This window comes from Salvelinus fontinalis, chromosome 34 (genome assembly GCF_029448725.1).
Source record: "Salvelinus fontinalis isolate EN_2023a chromosome 34, ASM2944872v1, whole genome shotgun sequence".
Lineage (NCBI taxonomy): Eukaryota > Metazoa > Chordata > Actinopteri > Salmoniformes > Salmonidae > Salvelinus > Salvelinus fontinalis.
The window spans coordinates 37814938-37836654 of record NC_074698.1 but is presented as its reverse complement, the minus strand read 5'-3'; the positions used below and the strand labels follow the sequence as shown (position 1 = coordinate 37836654).

General features: G+C 41.2%; 3 protein-coding genes across 6 annotated transcripts in view; 2 read left to right on the top strand and 1 right to left on the bottom strand.

Moving 5' to 3' along the window:
- LOC129833830 (testis-expressed protein 2-like) overlaps positions 1-5864 on the bottom strand; it is a 29132-nt gene extending 23268 nt beyond the window's left edge. Inside the window, exon 1 of one of the 3 annotated variants that reach the window (XM_055898653.1) lies at positions 5459-5864. The gene's annotated coding sequence lies outside the window, so the exon portion shown is untranslated. Of the gene's footprint in view, positions 1-5195; positions 5251-5458 lie in introns of those variants that run through there. The other 2 variants (XM_055898650.1, XM_055898651.1) reach the window with 2 other exon arrangements.
- A 1935-nt stretch (positions 5865-7799) lies between these two features.
- LOC129833829 (mitochondrial thiamine pyrophosphate carrier-like) lies at positions 7800-15545 on the top strand. 2 transcript variants are annotated; one of them, XM_055898648.1, is made up of 7 exons: positions 7800-7924; positions 8708-8876; positions 11054-11209; positions 11566-11736; positions 12136-12316; positions 12584-12714; positions 14799-15545. In XM_055898648.1, exons 2-7 carry the CDS (start codon positions 8745-8747, stop codon positions 14976-14978), a joined length of 951 nt encoding a protein of 316 aa, XP_055754623.1. In that variant the 5' UTR covers positions 7800-7924; positions 8708-8744; the 3' UTR covers positions 14979-15545. The 2 variants fall into 2 exon arrangements, with proteins under 2 accessions (XP_055754623.1, XP_055754624.1); XM_055898649.1 differs by lacking the exon at positions 7800-7924 and adding an exon at positions 7950-8374.
- A 1345-nt stretch (positions 15546-16890) lies between these two features.
- LOC129832769 (MIF4G domain-containing protein B-like) lies at positions 16891-20325 on the top strand. Its single transcript, XM_055896767.1, has 6 exons — positions 16891-16950; positions 17782-17875; positions 18126-18235; positions 18662-18817; positions 19310-19402; positions 19710-20325. The coding sequence occupies exons 2-6, from the start codon at positions 17797-17799 to the stop codon at positions 19935-19937; spliced, it is 666 nt and encodes a 221-aa protein (XP_055752742.1). The 5' UTR covers positions 16891-16950; positions 17782-17796; the 3' UTR covers positions 19938-20325.
- Positions 20326-21717: the final 1392 nt, after the last annotated feature.

Below are 21717 nucleotides of genomic sequence, written 5' to 3'. Positions count from 1 at the left end.
CAACGAGACAGTTACCATCATCTCCGTGAGTCACATGTCAACGAGACAGTTACCATCATCACCATGAGTCACATGCCAACGAGACAGTTACCATCATCACCATGAGTCACATGTCAACGAGACAGTTACCATCATCACCGTGAGTCACATGTCAACGAGACAGTTACCATCATCACCGTGAGTCACATGCCAACGAGACAGTTACCATCATCACCGTGAGTCACATGTCAACGAGACAGTTACCATCATCACCGTGAGTCACATGCCAACGAGGACAAAGTTACCATCATCGCCATGAGTCACATGTCAACAAGGACAACGTTACCATCATCACCATGAGTCACATGTCAACGAGACAGTTACCATAATCACCGTGAGTCACATGTCAACGAGACAGTTACCATCATCACCATGAGTCACATGTCAACGAGACAGTTACCATCATCACCTTGAGTCACATGTCAACGAGACAGTTACCATCATCACCGTGAGTCACATGTCAACGAGACAGACTGGATTATCTTTAATCTTCCATATTAAAAGAGCTGTATGTCACTTAGGATGTGAATCACAGGGAATACACACAGTCAGACACACACATAGCCAGACAGACACACATACACATTGCATGCTTACACACACATACATAGGCTTACACAGTGACTGACTGGCTGTACACACACACATAAAGTACATGCACACACACACTGTCATAGCACACCATGGCACAGTTGTGACAGTTGACAGCGTGCGTTCCAATGAGTAACCATGCTGAGTGAGGGCTCAGAATATAATAACTGACAAATGAATATCAGGCAAAGCTCTACTTAGCTCGCATAATCCAGACCCAGAGTATTTGGAAGAATCATTCCTATTTCTATTTCTGTTAAGCATGTCAAGTCTGGGCCAGTGACACTCCTGAGTACAGGGACAGTGATCCTCTCCTTTAAATCTGAAACACTGACTGTTCTACCATAGAGATAGGACAACTGGTTTATGTATATGGTTCTAACCTTGTAATTAGAATGAGTAGAATGATTTACCAGTCAAATTGCCAAGGTCAGCGCGGTTCCAAGCCCGTTCTATTCATTCTCTTTCTACGGACCAACCACCATTTTCACTGCTTGTCAGACTACATCAGATAAATCCAAACAAATGTCCCAAAGTCAAAGCTGAATGGAAACCAATTATAGTGCCATAATACATATCAAAGTGGTTATGAATGTGCTCTATATATTGTAGCTATATCAGATGTCCTCAGTCCTAGACCACAGTTCTTGCTGCTCCGCCGATGGGATCATTTGGGTTCTGTCTCTTTTACTTTTGATTTTGGACCAGCAACCATCCCTCCTGTTTTCCAATGGCACATTGTGTTAACTAATCCAAGTTTATCATTTTAAAAGGCTAATTGATCATTAGAAAACCCTTTTGCAATTATGTTAGCACAGCTGAAAACTGTTGTTCTGATTAAAGAAGCAATAAAAATGTCCTTCTTTAGACTAGTTGAGTATCTGGAGCATCAACATTTGTGAGTTCTATTACAGGCTCAAAATGGCCAGAATCAAAGACCTTTCTTCTGAAACTCGTCAGTCTATTCTTGTTCTGAGAAATTAAGGCTATTCCATGCGAGAAATTGCCAAGAAACGGAAGATTTCTTACAACGCTGTGTACCACTCCCTTCACAGAACAGCGCAAACTGGCTCTAACCAGAATAGAAAGAGGAGTGGGAGGCACCGGTGCACAACTGAGCAAGAGGACAAGTACATTAGAGTGTCTAGTTTGAGAAACAGATGCCTCACAAGTCCTCAACTGGCAGCTTCACTAAATAGTACCCACAAAACACCAGTCTCAACGTCAACAGTGAAGAGGTGACTCCGGGATGCTGGCCTTCTAGGCAGAGTTGCAAAAAAAAGCCATGTAGATATTCCATGAAAAGTCAGCCGTTTCCAGCTACAATAGTCATTTACAACATTAACAATGTCTACACTGTATTTCTTATCAATTTGATGTTATTTTAATGGACAAAACATGTGCTTTTCTTTCAAAAACAAGGACATTTCTAAGTGACCCCAAACTTTTGAACGGTAGTGTATATATATAAAAAGGGGATTGGAAATGATTAATGTAATGTTATTTGATAGTCTCCAATTCAATCAGCTAATTTCATAGCTGATCTATCCCCTAAAAATATATATATATATATTCTGCTCTAATTTGCTTTGAGAAGGAGACTAGGACAGAGGACAAGAGGAATCATGATAGAACCAATTGAGATTGACCCAGTGTTATTACTTACTAGCATATATGGGCTTCGTCTAGCCTGCCATACTGAACCACTGTATACAATCAGGCTGATGTGAGAGCCTAAACATGGGTCTAATCTATAACAGATACCAATGGCATTATCTTAATCAATTTCGACTTCACAGTCAATCTAGATCAATCCACACTGACAGGGATAGTAAAAACTCTCTTCCTTCGAAATCCTTGAGTCAGCAAACGTTTGGCAGCATTTCAGACACACTCCTTGGTGGACAGGTTTAGTAGAAACTGAAACTGCAGCCACAGGCACTGATATGAGTCCATAGTGATTCTCAGGATCAATGAAGCTAACATCTTTTAAAAGGTCCTTTTTCCATGGCCCAGTTGAGACCTTTGTGGAATTCTGTGAGTTAGCCATACTGACTAAAAAGACTGCATGCTTCAATTCTTTATTCATCATTATAAGAAGATACATAATTAATACATTAACGAAAACATGTACTATTTTTAGTCGGTATGAGTAGTATTACGTTTGTGTACAGGCTGGATCTATAGGCCTACTGCAACTCTCTGACAGCCATCGTCTGTCACGGTTGTCTGCAATTCTCACCTCCCCCTCAGTTGGTTAGCCACAGTCAATGTATAACAGCACTGTTTCTGCAGTATTCTCCCCACTGTATATTGTATCACAGCTTTCTCTCCTCTTTCTAAAGATCTAATTGAACTGTGTATAAGAATATGAGTATGTAATAATAGTGTGTAAATAGTATTTTTGTTGTGTATATACTGTATATACAATGTTATTTCATGTCCTTGTCTATAACTGTTCTGTACTTTGTCATGTACGGTGCCTTCAGAAAGTATTCACACACCTTGACTTTTTCCACATTTTGTTGTGTTACAGCCTGAATTCAAAATGGATTATATTGAGATTGTTTGTCGCTGGCCTACACCCAATACCCCATAATGCCCCCATAAGGAATTATGTTTTATAAATGTTTACACATTAATTAAAAATGAAAATCTGAAATGTCTTGAGTCAATAAGTATTCAAGCCCTTTGTTATGGTAAGCCTAAATAAGTTCAGGAGTAAAAATGTGCTTAACAAGTCACATAATAAGTTGCATGGACTCGCTCTGTGTGCAATAATAGTGTTTGACGTGATTTTTTTATGACTCTCTCATCTCTGTACCCCACACATAAGACCTGGGTGGTTTTCCAATGCCTGGCAAAGAAGGGCATCTATTGGCAGATGGGAAGAAGAAGAAAAAAGCTGACATTTAATATTTATTTGAGCATGGGGAAGTTATTAATTACACTTTGGATGGTGTACTACTACACCCACTCACTACAAAGATACGGCATCTTTCTGATTTCACCATGAGGCCAATGGTGACTTTAAAACCGTTACAGAGTTTAATGGCTGTGATAGTAGAAAACTGAGGATGGATCAACAACCTTGTAGTCACTCCACAATACTAACCTAAATGACAGAGTGAAAAGAAAGAATCCTGTACAGAATACAAATATTTCAAAACATGCATTCTGTTTGCAATAAGGCTCCAAAGTAAAACTACCAAAAAATATGGCAAAGAAATGTACTTTATGTCTTGAATACAAAGCGTTATGTTTGGGGAAAATCCAACACAACACATCACTGAGTACGACTCTTCATATTTTCAAGCATGATGGTGGCTGCATCATGTTATGGGTATACTTGTCATTGGCAAGGACTAGGGATTTTTTTAGGATAAAAAAAAACAGAATAGAGCTAAGCACAGGCAAAATCCTAGAGGAAAACCTGGTTCAGTCTGCTTTCCACCAGACACTGGAAGACAAATTTACCTTTCAGCAGGACAATAACCTAAAACACAAGGCCAAATATACACTGGAGTTTCTTACCAAGACGACATTGAATGTTTCTGAGTGGCCTAGTTACAGTTTGACCTTAAATCGTCTTGAAAATATATGGCTGTCTAGCAATGATCAACAACCAATTTAACAGAGCTTAAATAATTTTTTAAAGAATAATGTGCACAAATATTGTACAATCCTGGTGTGCAAAGCTTTAATCGCTGCCAAATGTGATTCTAACATGTATTGACTCAGGGGTGTGAATACTATTTAAATGAGATACAGTACTTCTGTATTTCTTAATCAAAAAATGTGCCCAAAAAAATGTAAAACATGTTTTTACTTTCTAATTATGGGGGAGTGTGTAGATGGGTGAGAGATTTTTATTTTATTTAAATCATTTTGAATTCAGGCTGTAACACAACAAAATAGGTATGAATATTTTCTGAAGGCACTGTATTTGTATGTTTTATGTGGATCCCAGGAAGAGTAGCTGCTGCATGTTTAGTAGCTAATGGGGATCCTAATAAACTAAACTAAACACCACTGTCCTTACCTGACCTGTGCATGCCTGTGTAGGCCTCTTCATGTGGGGACCTGTCAGGAGGGCAGGCAGGCAGAGAAATCTAACTAGTCTGGATTAAACGAATTATGTCTAATTGATGGGCATCCTATTCCTACATCAGACAAATAATCTGATGGGATTATCCTGGAGAACAATAAAGCTGTCCTGACATTAGGGCATAAGGCTACACGCACAAGTGGTTGATGAGTGTTTATCCACCGGTTGCATCAGATGTACTGTGTTTTGGTTTTGGTTATTATTCCCATGACACTCACAGGTCTAAATGTAATTTCTACTTAGTTGTGTTATTCAAACGTCCACAGGCCTAAATGGCAAATGTAAACATGATCAAACTTCAATATGGGCTAATTCAAGTCCAATTTCAGGGCTCAGCCATGTAGGCTAAATAACTAATAAACATAGGCTAATATTTTGTTGATAAAAAATATATTTATTTCAATATCTTTGGCGATGTCAAAACATAGCCTACCCACTCGAATTTAGGGCTACTCACCTGAACACCATCAAAACGACAATGAAGGACCCATAATGTAGGCTATAGCCGATACGTTATCCCCGTTGATTGACAGGTATGGAAAAAGACCCAAGTCACTCTCATTAAATTCAGTCGTCTTTCGATTTCGCTCTCAAAACTCTGTCAAAGCCGCAGTCTGACTGCAGAGCAGAGCGCAGCATTCTATATGTCCGAATACTGCACAGGGATGCACTGCAGTGGACTGACTAGAATAGAAACCCTGTTAAAATAACTTTGCTCACGCTTTGCATAGAGACGCCTTCGACTTGCCTTGCATGGCGTAGAAAAAATCTTCCAATATATTTAATAGCACGGATAGCCTCTCGTAGCCTCACTTCAAAAGTGCAGATCGCCTGAACCAGCATGAACAGTAACAGTATGCGCCGAGACACCGCAATATAACCGAGGAGACCTTGCTTCGCGTCTCCCTCATCTTCTTTTTTCCCCCTTGAAGAAGCGCCAAGCAAACTCCGAATAATCGGATTATTAGAGTCCTGGCTAGAGAGAGAAACACTAATCCAGATTAAAACAGTCGTACAGCAGCACCTATGTCGTTCTCGGCTCAGTATGAAAACACTGTCACACTTGTCTATAGGATAGGATCTTCACTCACACGTGTGTTGGTCAGCCTCTCAAACCATCACTTCTAAAAACGCATCCAGGTCTTTCTAGCAGTGCAATAAAGTAGAGTTATGTAAATGCATGGATTAAACTGAAGATAAAACCAATGGAGAATAACATTTTAACCCCTCTGTGAATACTGTCCACCACATCAAAATAAATCCAATATCACCATGGGATATTTTCCTTTCAGACTAATACTGGTTAGAAGTGTCCATCAGGGATACTGATTTATCCAAATGAATGACCTACTATGGTAGTTTTCCTTGGACAGGTGAAGTTGAATGCTAAAACCACAACCAATGTATTCTCCATTACAGGAGCAATCTGGAATTGGTACATACATTTTTTAACTTTTACATTAATAATATATAGCCATTGTTTCTAGTAAAATATAACTTGACCACTATTTTTCAACCGTCTTGCTGCTGCTTAATTCATCCCTCTGTTTTTATCCATCTACATCCAGTGGGGGTTTGTTCATCTGCCTCCCCATCCATCATGCCTCGTAGTGTGTGTGTGAGCACAGCTGGGGCCTGGCAGGACGTGTGTATATGTGTTTGGTTGTGCTTGCATGTGTGTATGTGTGTATGTGTGTATGTATGTATGTATGTATGTGTGTGTGTGTGTGTGTGTGTGTGCAGCCAGGTTGCTCATGATCCACTTTGAAATCCGACATCCGTCCAGGTACCCAAAACCAGCCATTAAGGGCAACAGTGAGCGTTGTGGATATTGTGGACCGGGGTGGCAGATGAGCGTGAACTGCGAGCTTCAGCTCTGAAGGTTATATGTCCAATCCCAGTGATAGATACTTGTTTTAAATGTTTTTGTTTTAACCCTTTCCCAAACCTTAACCCTTAAACATTCAGAAAGAAGGCCTAAATTTAACTGTGGAGTTGTTTTTGTTTTAACCCTAAACCGCGAACCTCGGCTCCGAGGGTTGTGTGTTCAAAGCCAAGTATAGGCACTCCTTTGATTTTTGGAGGGTTTTAACCCCATTCCAAACCTTAACCCTTAATTTAAACATTCAAAATGAATGCCTAAACTTGTGACAGCAGGGGTGCAACCTGTGGTGTCCAAAACACCTCGAAATTTGACGTTTGGAGCAACTTCAAAATGTTTGACGTTTGGAGAAATGTGGACAAACGGTGGAATCTGAAGTCAAATTGGTCAAACTATGAGATCCTGTGTGTGTGTGTGTGTGTGTGTGTGTGTGTGTGTGTGTGTGTGTGTGAGCACAGCTTCAGCATCTAACAGGACAATACATTATCATCAACATGGCATTATGTTCATATAGAGTCTATATGTAGTATTATAGACTATGGTTCTCTTGCCAAGAGGTGTTTTCATGTCTATATGGTCCTGGACTTGCACATATGTGTGAGCGACCAGGTATTCAACCAGGTTCATCTGCATGGCTCAATACCACCTTAGCCCACTGATCTAAAGGCACTCTGGGAAATAACGTAAGTCTTCAGGTCTCAACCACCTCCTTCCACACTATACTAAAACAGAGCCAACAAAGTCGACTAATTGTTCTTTCTCACAAGCGTTGACTCTGTAATGATTATAATAAATGTCACATCATCTATATGACCTTGGGATTCAAACAGACTTTCAGCTCTGATTTTATTGACCTGCTGTACTTTAACATAAACGTGATTGCTGCAATATAATGAGTCTTGGTCACAGACTGTTTAAACATTTTTTTTTACAGTCAATAAAACGTAAAATTGTGCAGTAAATCAATGTTATTGGACCTTTAACAATATTATTAATTTGATGACTTTTGTACAATATGCTTTACCTGAAACTATGCAGACATTGTGATACAGTACTGAATGTTGAAACTGGTTACTTAACAACAGCGACATCTTGTGTCATAAGGGGAACACATGTAGTGCAACTGGGATTGCATGGTCACGTGATCCATCCCTCCATGCGGATTGGTTCGATATGCACCATTCTCCAGTCCCCAGATTGGTTTGAGTAAGCTAAATTGTATGAAAAGAAGAAGTACATGTAGCCTTACCTGTCCTTCACCAACTATTCTTTCACACAGTTCCACGGAAGAGCAGCACATAAAAGTGAGTCGACAGTTCTACGCATTTTAGCTATAAATTGCGAGCTACATTGAAGGAAACCAGATTGAGTGGCTACACTAGCTAACCTCATAGTTATGCCAAGGTCCTGTCCTCTATGGTATTTTTTGAAGAACGTTAATACCTACTGTATTTACTATGAATTACCACTGCAACTAATGTACGGAAGAGAAGGACGTGATCATCAATGGCAGTCAACGTTTGCGATCTCCACATGTGTCTGATTAGGAGGAAGGGCTGATCAATAACTTGGTAGTTAGTTAGCTAGTTAGGCTACTCGACAACAGTGAGTTACTGTAGCTGTCAGCTAGATGCAGGTGTCATGTCAATATCAGCAGAGTCAACTTCCATCACACATGATTAATCAGTGGAATTTGCCTGATGACTCCTTTATACAGCTACTAACTATCTCTAGTGGCAGTGATGCACAAATAAGTAAGTGATACAGAATTGGCTTCCAATAAAAATAGCAACATACTGAATCATTCCTCGTGAATCACAATAGCCTATCCATATTTACAGTTACTGTCTCTCAGAGAAACTACTAGTCACCCTGTATACAGTGGAGGCTGCTGAGGGGAGGACGGCTCATAATAATGTCTGGAACGGCGCAAATGGAATCCCGGAAATGGAACGGCATCAAACCATGTGTTTGATGTATTGAATACCATTCCACTTACTTCGCTCCAGCCATTACCACAAGCCCGTCCTCCCCAATTAAGGTGCCACCAACCGCCTGTGCTGTATAACATGTTTTCTCTCCCCCAGACCTGAGGTCCTCTGGTGAGGCTGCTGTGGAGTCATCATGGTGGGCTATGACCCAGGGTCTAAGGGCGCTGCTCCAGCCCCAGAAGATGCAGCCCTGTCTGGGTCGGCCGCAGGCATGGTGACCCGAGCCCTGATCAGCCCCCTGGATGTCATCAAGATAAGATTCCAGGTACAGTAAGCATCATCAGATGGATATTATTGTGGTGCATGTTTTAGTTGCATGGCCACTTTGGACCCTAATTTACTACACAATTACATAATGTAAGTTGGAACTTCAGAAAGTTGGAACTTCAGAAAGTATTCAGACCCCTTGACTTATTCCACATTTTGTAACGTTACAGCCTTATTCTAAAATGTATTATATATATTTTTCCCTTAATCTACACACAATACCCCATAAAGACAAAGCAAAAACAGGTTTTTAGACGTTAGCTAATTTATAAAATAAAAAACTGCAATATGACATTTACATAAGTATTACACTTTACTCAGTACTTTGTTGGAGCACCTTTGGCAGCGATTACATCCTTGCGTCTTCTAGGGAAATGACGCTACAAGCTTGGCACACCTGTATTTGGGGGAGTTTCTCCCTTCTCTGCAGATCCTCTCAAGAGCTGTCAGGTTGGATGGGGAGCGTTGCTGCAAAGCTATTTCCAGGTCTCTCCAGTGATGTTCGATCAGGTTCAAGTCCAGGCTCTGGCTGGGCCACTCAAGGACATTCAGAGACTTGTCCCGAAGCCACTCCTGTGTGGTCTTGGCTGTGTGCTTGGGGTCGTTGTCCTTTTGGAAGGTGAACCTTCGCCCCAGTCTGAGGTCCTGAGTGGTCTGGACCAGGTTTTCATCAAGGATCTCTCTGTAATTTTCTATGTTCATCTTTGCCTTGATCCTGACTAGTCTCCCAGTCCTTGCTGCTGAAAAACATCCCTACAGCATGATGCTGCCACCACCATGCTTCACCGTAGGGATGGTGCCAGGTTTCCTGCAGAAGTGACGCTTGGCATTCAGGCCAAATAGTTCAATCTTGGTTTCATCAGACCAGAGAATCTTGTTTCTCATGGTCTGAGAGTCTTTAGGTGCCTTTTGGCAAATTCCAAGCGAGCTTTCATATTTCTTTTACTGAGGAGTGGCTTTCGTCTGGCCAATCTACCGCAAAGGCCTGATTGGTGGAGTGCTGCAGAGATGGTTGTCCTTGAACGTTTTCTCTTCTCCACAGAGGAACTCGAGAGCTTTGTCAGAGTGACCATCGGTTTCTTGGTCACCTCCCTGACCAAACCATTCTCCCCCGATTGCTCAGTTTGGCCAGGCGTCCAGCTCTAGGAAGAGTCTTGGTGGTTTCAAACTTCTTCCATTTAAGAATGATGGAGGCCACTGTGTTATTGGGGACCTTCAATGCTGCAGAAATGTTTTGGTACCCTTCCCCAGATCTGTGCGTCGACACAATCCTGTCTCGGGAGCTCTATGGACAATTCCTTCAACCTCATGGTTTGGTTTTTTGCTCTGACATGCACTGTCAACTGTGCCTTACATAGGCAGGTGTGTGCCTTTCCAAATCATGTCCAATCAATTGAATTTACCACAGGTAGACTACAAGTTGTAGAAACATCTCAAGGATGATCAATGTAAACAGGATGCACCTGAGCTCAATTTCAAGTCTCATAGCAAAGGGTCTGAATACTTATGTAAATAGGATATTTGTGTTTAATAAATGTGCAAAAATGTCTACAAACCTGTTTTCGCTTTGTCATTATTGGGTATTGTGTGTAGATTGCTGAGAATTGTTTTTATTTAATCAATTTTAGAATAAGGCTGTAACGTAACAAAATATGGAAAAGGTCAAGGGGTCTGAATACTTTCCGAATGCACTGTTTTTGTGGCCTAACTCTAGTGGTTCTGGTAAACATACAACTCTGTTATTTGTGCATGATAGCCTTTGCCCAGGCTTTTATGACTCAAACCAAAAAGCGCAGTGTTGTGAGACTCCATGAAATCAAGCTTTTTAGTCCTGAAGAAGTTTGTTTCATTGCTACTAAACATTGTTTGGTTGTACAGCATTCTTTTGATGATTCACAGCACCACACCCAGACCCTCAGACACCACTGGGCATGCCCAGTTTCTCACAACACACTGGTGGCCATGGCAACACACATTGATGATGTGCTCAGCATTTGCTGGGGAATTACTTACAACTGTGTGTGTGTGTGTGTGTGTGTGTGTGTGTGTGTGTGTGTGTGTGTGTGTGTGTGTGTGTGTACGTGCATATGTGTATTTCGTTCTACACAAGAATGTCTAAAGCAGAATGTCTTCTTTCCACTGTCTGTCACTACACACCCCTCCTTGCGTACACAGTTGCAGATAGAGCGCGTATCGTCAAGGCACCCCGAAGGGAAGTACTGGGGCCTGTTCCAGGCATCACGTTGTATCCTGGCAGAGGAGGGGCTGCCTGCCTTCTGGAAAGGACATATCCCCGCCCAGCTCCTCTCTGTCTGCTTCGGGGCAGTACAGGTAGGGAACATACACTGGGGCATTTCTCCTGTCAGAATGCCCTGTTGTATGTCACACAGTGTTGTAGTTGAATGAGTGGATCTCTGAGAGCTGTTTTCTGACTCAACTCTTTGTCCCTAGCTAGCCTTTGCCCTGTAACGCCGCAATAGCATCTCTCACATGGTAGTGGGTTGATAGATTATAATATATAGTCATGTGCCTCACTTTTTTAAATTTCTATTGTTTTTATCCCTGTGGTCTCCATTCATGGCGGTGGTGTATAACTTGGCGCTGTTGTCTGAACTTTGTTTTTGATGCTGTGATTTCATCTGTGCTTTAAGGTTGTGTTTTAAGGCTGTGTTTTCGTCCCTCCATAGTTTGCCAGCTTTGAGTTCCTGACTGAGATGACCCACAAGAGCACCGTCTATGACAGCCAGACAGCGGGGGTGCACTTTGTGTGTGGCGGTCTGGCCGCCTGCTCTGCCACTGTAGCCTGCCAGCCACTAGACACACTGCGAACACGCTTCGCAGCTCAGGGAGAGCCCAAGGTGGGAGACAAAGAAAAACATACAGTATGAATCTATCGAAAAGCATTAGCTTTATTCTACCATTATCAAAAGCAGTAATAGTCCATTAACTGTGCAACCCATAATTTGCCAAGCAACAAAACGACAACCAAAACGACAACCATTATTTATAAACTAAATATACATTTATAGTAAATTCTATATAATAATTGTCAATAACCTACTTATAACCCCTTAAAAATGATAGTTTAGAAAAATGTCATATCTTTATTTAGATATTATTTTCCTTACCTTGAAGGCAGTCTATGGACAAGGAGTGACTGCAATCCACACTTTGGCTTTGTTAAAGTGTTATCATTGAATCTTTGGCTTGTGCTACTGATAGCTACTAGCTAACCACAGGCATAATCTGTAACATAGGTGTATCACAGTCTGAGACATGCTGTGTCCACCATGTACCGCACTGAGGGGGCCCTGGGGTTCTACCGTGGCCTGGGTCCAACACTGGTGGCAGTGTTCCCCTACGCAGGCCTGCAATTCTTCTTCTACAAGGTCCTCAAGAACCTCATGGGACCACCGCCCAAGGACAGCAACGTCGGAGGTCAGTGGCCAGTATAGGGACGGTCATGCCTTTGACACCATGACACTGTTTTAAATACACAACACTGCACACACACCAATGACTGTTAAGGGAATAGAGCCTAGAAACTAAAATATAACCTTGGCTTGGCGAGCAAACAGGAAACTAACTTTGTAACTAGGGCCTGGATAGTGCCCAGTACCACTGACTGAACACATAAACATAACTTTGAAGGATAGGGGCCTAGAAACTACCTGAACATTACTGCTTTTTTCCTTTCTATTGAAGGCAACCTCAGAAGCTTGTTATGTGGAAGCTGTGCTGGAGTCATCAGCAAGACAATGACCTACCCCTTTGACCTCATCAAAAAGAGACTGCAGGTGGGAGGGTTTGAAGAAGCCAGAGCCCACTTTGGACAGGTACGGTAGACATCTCATTTAGAGGTTGACCGATTAATCGGAATGGCCGATTAATTAGGGCCGATTTCAAGTTTTCATAACAATCGGTAATCGGCATTTTTGGACACCGATCATGGCCGATTACATTGCACTCCACGAGGAGACTGCGTGGCAGGCTGACTACCTGTTATGCGAGTGCAGCAAGGAGCCAAGGTAAGGTGCTAGCTAGCATTAAACGTATCTTAACAATCAATCTTAACATAATCACTAGTTAACTACACATGGTTGATGATATTACTAATTGATTTAGCTTGTCCTGCGTTGCATATAATCGATGCGGTGCCTGTTAATTTATCATTGAATCACAGCCTACTTCGCCAAACGGGTGATGATTTAACAAGCGCATTCGCAAAAAAAAGCACTGTCGTTGTACCAATGTGTACCTAACCATAAACATCAACGCCTTTCTTAAAATCAATACACAAGTATATATTTTTAAACCTGCATATTTAGTTAATATTGCCTGCTAACATGAATTTCTTTTAACTTGGGAAATTGTGTCACTTCTCTTGCGTTCTGTGCAACAGAGTCAGACTATATGCAGCAGTTTGGGCCGCCTGGCTCGTTGCGAACTTCGCCAAACGGGGGATGATTTAACAAAAGCGCATTAGCGAGAAATGCACAATCGTTGCACGAATGTACCTAACCATAAACATCAATGCCTTTCTTAAAATCAATACACAGAGGTATATTTTTTTAAACCTGCATATTTAGTTTAAAGAAATCCAGGTTAGCAGGCAATATTAAACTAGGGAAATTGTGTCACTTCTCTTGCGTTAATTGCACACGAGTCAGGGTATATGCAACAGTTTGGGCCACCTGGCTCGTTGCGAACTAATTTGCCAGAATCTTACGTAAATATGACATAACATTGAAAGTTGTGCAATGTAACAGGAATATTTAGACTTATGGTTGCCACCCGTTCGATAAAATACGGAACGGTTCCGTATTTCACTGAAAGAATAAATGTTTTGTTTTCGAAATGATAGTTTCCGGATTTGACCATATTAATGACATAAGGCTCGTATTTCTGTGTGTTATTATGTTATAATTAAGTCTATTATTTGATAGAGCAGTCTGACTAAGCGGTGCTAGGCAGCAGCAGGCTCGTAAGCATTCATTCAAACAGCACTTTCGTGCGTTTGCCAGCAGCTCTTCTCTGTGCTTCAAGCATTGAGCTGTTTATGACTTCAAGCCTATCAACTCCCGAGATTAGGCTGATGTAACCGATGTGAAATGGCTAGCTAGTTAGTGGGGTGCGCGCTAATAGCGTTTCAATCGGTGACGTCACTCGCTCTGAGACCTTGAAGTAGTTGTTCCCCTTGCTCTGCAAGGGCCGCGGCTTTTGTGGAGCGATGGGTAACGATGCTTCGAGGGTGGCTGTTGTCGATGTGTTCCTGGTTCGAGCCCATGTAGGGGCGAGGAGAGGGACGGAAGCTATAATGGCAATACTAAAGTGCCTATAAGAACATCCAATAGTCAAAGGTATATGAAATACAAATGGCATAGAGAGAAATAGTCCTATATTAACTACAACCTAAAACGTCTTACCTGGGAATATTGAAGACTCATATTAAAAGAAACCACCAGTTTTCATATGTTCTGAGCAAGGAACTTAAACGTTAGCTTTTTTACATGGCACATATTGCACATTTACTTTCTTCTCCAACACTTTGTTTTTGCATTATTTAAACCAAATTGAACATGTTTCATTATTTATTTGAGGCTAAATTGATTTTATTGATGTATTATATTAAGTTAAAATTAAAGTGTTCATCTACATTCAGTATTGTTGTAATTGTCATTATTACAATTTTTTTTTTTTTAATCGTCCGATTAATCGGTATCGGCTTTTTTTGGTCCTCCAATAATCGGTATCGGTATAGGCGTTGAAAAATCATTATCGGTCGACATCTAATCTCATTACATTGTCTCATTCAGTCATGTGCCTGACAGCAGGTCTTATATTAGAGCGAAGATGGCTGTCATACGGGGCATCCATCTACATGACATTGAAGTGTGTTGTCTCTGCTTACTGTATGCAGGTGCGGAAGTATGGTGGCTTTGTAGACTGTGTGTCCCAGATCGCCAGAGAGGAGGGTCTCCGGGGCTTTCTCAAAGGCCTATCTCCCAGCCTAGTGAAAGCAGCTGTCTCCACGGGCTTCACCTTCTTCTGGTATGAGTTCTTCCTTAATGCCATACAGAACCTGAAGGGCAGCCAGTGAGCAGAGGCGCTCTGGGTAGAAGTTGCTTTTAGGCACAGATCTAGGATCAGCTCAACCACCCCAAATTTGAACCTCAACCAATATGGGGAAAATGTAAAAATGGACCATAGAGCAGTGTCTACGGCAGCATTTCCCTAACTCTGTCCTCGGGACCCCAAAGGGTACACGTTTTGTTTTTTGCCCTAGCACTACACAGCTGATTCAAATGATCAAAGCGTGATGATTAGTTGATTATTTGAATCAGCTGTGTAGTGCTAGGGCAAAAACCAAAACGTCCACCCGGGGGCCAGGACCGAGTTTAGGAAACCCTGGCTTAGGGGCAACTGAAGAAGCAGAGGAACTCAAAGCACTGGAAAAGAAAGGAGGGAATGGCAGAATCACGCACATCTACATCGTACATGCCCCCATCCCACTGGTGATAGGAGTCAACATTGCTAGGAAGAAGGAAAAAAGGCTCTCCTTACTGCTGTTTACCTATAGTGTATCCTATAAGTTGGGAAAGTCAAGGTGTGGTGCTGCTCTGGACCTTCCACATAAGGACTGATGTCACCTCACCTTACGATGTGTTTGGTGTCAATGTCCAAATACCTTGATGTAAGTATGTCTCTACTGGAACTCTTTGCTGTTGTTTTTATACAATACTCATGGTTTGTGGTGCACAGTCTATACTGAGGACAGGATGCCTGTTGTTTTTGAAGACTTTTGTCATTTACCAAAAATGACAAAATTTGTAACAATGTATTCTGTTTCAACTACCTGCAGAATGGCCTGATATTTGACGGGCAGCATAAGGAGGATATAACCATTGTCTTAGATCATGTACTGAGAATATACCTCTGCAAGTGTTCTTCTGTGTTTTGACAGCTGCGGAATGGGGAAAAATCACTTAAATTCTCCTTTTCAATGTTTTGTGTGTTAAATTGATAACACACAATGGTTGCTCTTGAAACGGATAGATACCATGGAGCGAAGGGAAAGAGATGCTTGATCTAGGCTAAAATAAATTGTCAGAACCAGGTCAAAGTTGATCCTGTCACAGAATGCTCTTTAATAGGGACGATTCAATACATTTGACCTAAAAGTTGTGGTGTTAACTAATGTGTTAGAATAGACTCAAAATGATCATACATTCTAATTGAGGTGCAAGGGTTTGTTGCTTTCTGTGTGGAATGTGTTTCAATATTTATAACCATTTATATATGGTTGGTAAGGCTTATATAATAACAAAAGTACATTTACCATCTGCTGTTTTCAGTTTGCTTTTATTTGATGTACTGTACTTTAATTTCAAGTAACCTGTTGTAACAGCTTTTATGGGTCAGCATTGGAGTTTTTTGCGAAATTCTCAAACTGGCACTCGCTCAGTGCTAAATTATGAATTAAGAAGCATGACGGTGTATGTTAGTTTGAAATATATGACCAACTGAATAATGGTTTGTGGTGCACAGTCTGCTAAATTATTAAAATGTAAACGTCTATACACAGCATATCTAACACTGTATTTAAAATTGAATATTTATTCTGTGTGTGTTTAATGCTGGAAAGAGTACAAGAAATTGTCCCACCAAGTGCAATATGTGTGACATTGTGTCGGCTGATGCACTGTACAAAGTGGTGGCAGGTGTATCAGTCTATATTTGGGTTTTTATTTAAAACACATTGTATCGTACTTACTCATGTTTTGTTATTTTTGAACTATTTTTGAATAAAGAAAATGCATGCAAATTAACCTATCATTGGAATGATATAGTCAGAATAGAACAGACTTTTAATAATGTGGGTTTATGCTATGGGTAAACAGTTTATTTAACGTCACTGGACACTTCTCCCTAGGCGTCAGTGCACGCGCATTTTGTCCTATACAGTTGGAACACAGCGCGTGCGCAGAAAGCACTCAGGAAGTGGGGAGCAAACAGCACAGTGGAGTGTGTATGTACAATGTAATCACTGCTTCAAACTTAACTTTAGGAAAGTAAGTCTTGATTTAAGTTTATATTTAGAAACCTGAACGAACATAATTTGAGCTCTTGTAAATCAGACTTGGCAAGTCAGTTAGCTTAGCTAGCTAGCCACTCAACAACTCCTTTTCAAACATATTTGCTTGGTAACTAACGTTATCTGTGTAACAAGTCGTTAACTAGCTAGCTAGTTTTTTTCGTTACTAATTTTAGCAGCTAGTTAGGTAGCTAGCTAAATTGTACGGACTTTTTGCATTAATTGCGTGCATGTTTAGTAGCAGCCAATTTTTAGCTAGCCCGATCCAATCTTTAATGATGAAATATGAATTACCGGTATTTATTGCTGGGTTGGCATGTAGTGCAGATTGATGCAACGGGACAGGTTGCTGCTAGTCTCGTGCACCAGACTTGTTGCCCTTCCATATCCAGGGAACGAGGTTAGGCTGCTGCAAAGGTTTCGTTTGTTTGAAAATGCAACTCCTGACCCAGTAGAAGTCATGCAATTTCATTGTGACTTTTTACAATGGATGGGTGGGAAATGCATCCTCTAACATACAAAATACCACCACAAATGGCAATTAACTATTGGTATTTGAAGATATGATAAATCTGTTTCTTCATTGCTTGTATGCAAACCAATACCTTTTATTTGGGCAATATTAGAGGAACTGCGTATGTTGGCTTAATCCCCCATATCCCCCTATGAAAGAGGCCTGGGGGGCAGCCAGATTGATGACAACAGCTTTAGACAGCTTTGTGCTGAGACAAATAGTTCTGTCTAATGAATTTCGCTTGAAATTATGTTTGAAAGCATAGTCTGTCTGTCTATCCACTGTCTATTTCAGTATCACTTGTAAAAAATGGAAAACTCTAAAGAGGACTACAAGATTCAGTCTTTTGACTTGGAGACCCAGAAGCTGCTGAAAACAGCCCTGAAAGGTCAGTCCCTAATGTAGTGATTCTGTGAAGATGTATATAATGGTCTGTGTGAAAAATCAACACGGTCAGATTGATAATGTTTTGTTTTTACAATTAAGTACATAGTACAGTGTCATGTTCATTAGTGCAAACAGAAAAAAGAAAACAAGTATTTATTATTGGGCAAGCTCAGATGGAACCTTGCCGTTTCAGAGCGTTATTGTCAAATTTTGTGCCTATTGAACGTGATTAGCCCTCTCTCTGCCCTCAGAGCCCAGCACGGTGGACCTGGAGAAGGTGTCCAATGTGCTCGTGGACCAGTCTTTGAAGGACCGGGTCTTCAGCAAAGAGGCAGGACGCATTTGCTACACTATCGTTCAGGTATGGTAATATTCACCTTAATAACTACTTGCCTTTCTGGCTGATAGTAATGGTGGTAACAACAGTAAGGTGAATTATCTTTGATTATCTTGTTTGACTAGGGCTTCACACCTAGGCCTAGAACATGGTGTGAACTAAAGCTGGAGTTCGATTGTAAACAAAGTCAAATGAGCTCCTCTATAGAAGCTTAGATCTAAGATCAGCTTACCGTCTTCAAATCCTAACCATTTGGTGGGTGGGCAGCTTAGGGGTGGCGGGGATCAAGGGGTTTATCATTGTCAAATGGCAACTCAAGCCTACTCAACCCAATCCTACTATTTTGCTTCCCGGGATCAGTGCTTTAACTTCCTAGTTGTATATATCCATAGACTGGAACCATACAGATGCTTATGACTGTGTGATCTTGTTCTCTACCACACCTTGCAGGCTGAGGCCAAGCACAACAACGGAAACGTGTTCCGGCGAAATCTGCTCAACCGGCTGCAGCTGGAGTTCGTGGCCCGGGAGGACACGCGGCTTCGCTCGCTGCAAGAGTGGGTCTGCTTCGTCACCTTCATCTGCAACGTCTTCGACTACCTCAAGGTACGGCCCAAAACATTCCAGAACCCCTATTCTAACTGAAGGTATCTAACAACCTATTCACAAGACTGAATTGAGCTGGCCTGGTTACGCATCCACCATAATTGCTGGAAAGAACATTGTGGAAGGACAATATCCAAAACCAGCGCAGTGCAGTTCATCCCTATAGTGTGAATCAGGCATAGTACTCTGCAGTTTTATTTGAGCTGTTTCTTCATGGATTGTATTTTATTTATTTTTTACATTTATTTAACTAGGCAAGTCAGTTAAGAACAAATTCTTATTTTCAATGACGGCCTAGGAACAGTGCTGCCTTGTTCAGGGGCAGAACGACAGATTTTTACCTTGTCAGCTCGGGGATTCAAACTTGCAACCTTTCGGTTATTAGCCCAACGCTCTAACCACTAGGTTACCCTGCCGCTCCAAAATATATACACATAGAAGCTTTTCTTATCAATGAAATGTTAATAGCTCCTTGTGTTTTCCCCTCCCCAGGTGAACAACATGCCTATGGTGGCTCTGGTGCATCCTGTGTTTGACTGCCTGTTAAGGCTGGCTCAGCCCGACTCACTGAACAACGAGGAAGAGGTGGGTCAAAGATGGCACAGCACCCAATTTAGTATTTCAACTGAGGACATATTTCAATTGTCTCTCACTTCTTAAAGCGCAATATGTTGGTTATTTACCAAGCATACATTTCAGATTAAAGGGAGAACCAAATTTACATGTTTTTGCTAAAATGTTCGGCTTTATATACTGGCTAGTGTTTGAAATCTGAAAACAAATGTACTCAGGCTATAGCATGTACATCTCTGAATGTGATTTCCCCTTCTCTGATGATGATATGCGTTTGTTTAATATTTGTGCTCCTTTGCTTCTCCTTTCCTTCCCCCAGGTAGACTGCCTGGTGCTCCAGCTGCACCGCATCGGGGAACAGCTGGAGAAGATGGACGGACAGAAGATGGACGAGCTCTTCTACCTGCTGCGGGACGGCTTCCTACTGCAGGAGGGCCTGAGCTCCATGGCCCGTCTTCTGCTACTGGAGATCCTGGAGTTCAGAGCCGGGGGCTGGATGCTCAGCGACACGGCCCAGAAATACTACTACAGCGAAGTCACCGACTAGACTGAGGCTAGGCCAGGCTACAGTAGGTGGATGGTGTTCAATAGGAACAAAATGGGATTGGACGAGCTCGGGTTGGAATCTCCCGTTTCATGTTTACTGAATGTGACCCTGAATGATAGTATTGGGAGAGGGGCTGCATAGTGGATGATTCCAGAAAGGACACTTTTTTTTGCTGGGCTTTGCCATGGGGTAGCCACTAGTCAGTGTGGTTAGCAGCAGGGATATTTCCACTAGCCAGATAGTCGGTTTGAAATGTGCAATTGTAAATGGTTGTTAAAAGGTTTTTGTTGGCGAGATGTGTATTTCAATTGGGTTGGTTTGAAGCAAGTTTGACTGAATTTCAGGATATTTTGTGGGTTCGATTTGCAGTTTTTACTCCAGTCAAATTATTGATTGTTAATCCCTTTGCTTTCTGACATTCCAATGTTATGAAACGTTTCACTATTGTACATAAGTAGTTCAGATACACATTCCAGTCACGTGGGCTTGACCATGATTGAGTTAATCTTAAAGATCTTCTGCCAGTCGTTACTGATACTGTTTTCAAAGGTGATGATCTTCGTTACTTTTTCTACAAAGAATCTTGAGAGGTCTGCAGAACGTTTCGAGAGCTTAGACATTCATTAGGCCCAAGTGAATGTAGGGATCAAATTATGATCTTACAATCAATGCTTTACAAAATAGGCTGCTTTTACACAGACAGCCCAATTCTGGTCTTTATTTTGTTTTACCAGTAATTGGTGTTTTTACCAATCAGATTAGCTCTTTTGCCAATAATTAGGCAAAATATCAGAATTGGGCTGCCTGTCTAAATACAGCCATAGGGTCCAAATCAATTGTACAAAATACTTTACAGTCAACGTTTGTTATAAAAGCACCTGTTGTTTGAGTGGTAGATTAAAATGACTGAAAAGCATTTTGGCTTTAGTTGAGGGATTTTTGGGTCCACCCTGCTGCCAATGACTCTTAAGCCTCTTTGTTTCCATTATGGTCAAAAAACACATGACAAGAGAGGGTGACAATTTGTTATTATTAGGATTTGGGACCAAGAGATTTGTTAAAAGTAATTTATAATATTTCCTTTATATTTGACTTTTTATGGTCTGAATCCTAGTTTCTGAATTGTTAATATCACAAGTTAATCTGAAAAATAGTTTTGTAGTACATGTGGTGCCAATATGGACAGCAATATCGTCAAAGCTGGAAGTTATAGTCAGTTTTTGCTGATTCTAATAAGAACAACTAGTTTTGCAGATGTTTTTGTATTCACAAGCCTCTGAGGTACTGTACCTCTTTTAAACGACATAGTCCACACTTTGGTGCTACAAAATGGATGCTGGCTTTTTGCTTTCGGCTTGGGAAAACTGTGCACCACAATGCAAACGTTTGGAAGCTGAGAATATTACTGCATTATGGTGACTTTATAAGTTCTGTCTGGTTGTTCACTACTCGTTGCTGTTAGATTTTCAAAACAGTAGTACATCTGAGATTCATTCCACCAGCACTAAGCTTTTACCAGGTTCACTTTATATAAGTCCACATCTACTAGTTTTTGTAGTTCAGAATATGTATGTTTTATAATGTTTACACTGTGTGCTGACCGAGTGCATTAATACGCTCACAAAACCAAACACGATGAGTTGAGACAAGCAGCAGACTATTTCTAGGTCTTGTTCCAATATCTTTAACATTCATCTATCCTTCCTTCCTCATAGTAATCACTGATCTAATGTAATACATTGGATTATCTTTTTCCTATCCTAGTTATGTCAGCTCAGTG

Bases quoted from the DNA above. Each gene is read 5' to 3' on its own strand.
- LOC129833829 (XM_055898648.1), top strand. From the start codon at position 8,745: ATGGTGGGCTATGACCCAGGGTCTAAGGGCGCTGCTCCAGCCCCAGAA. The intron at 11,210-11,565 runs GTAGGGAACATA...GTCCCTCCATAG, and splicing joins TCTGCTTCGGGGCAGTACAG to TTTGCCAGCTTTGAGTTCCT. The intron at 12,715-14,798 runs GTACGGTAGACA...TACTGTATGCAG, and splicing joins CCAGAGCCCACTTTGGACAG to GTGCGGAAGTATGGTGGCTT.
- LOC129832769 (XM_055896767.1), top strand. From the start codon at position 17,797: ATGGAAAACTCTAAAGAGGACTACAAGATTCAGTCTTTTGACTTGGAG. The intron at 18,236-18,661 runs GTATGGTAATAT...CACACCTTGCAG, and splicing joins TTTGCTACACTATCGTTCAG to GCTGAGGCCAAGCACAACAA. The intron at 18,818-19,309 runs GTACGGCCCAAA...TCCCCTCCCCAG, and splicing joins ACGTCTTCGACTACCTCAAG to GTGAACAACATGCCTATGGT.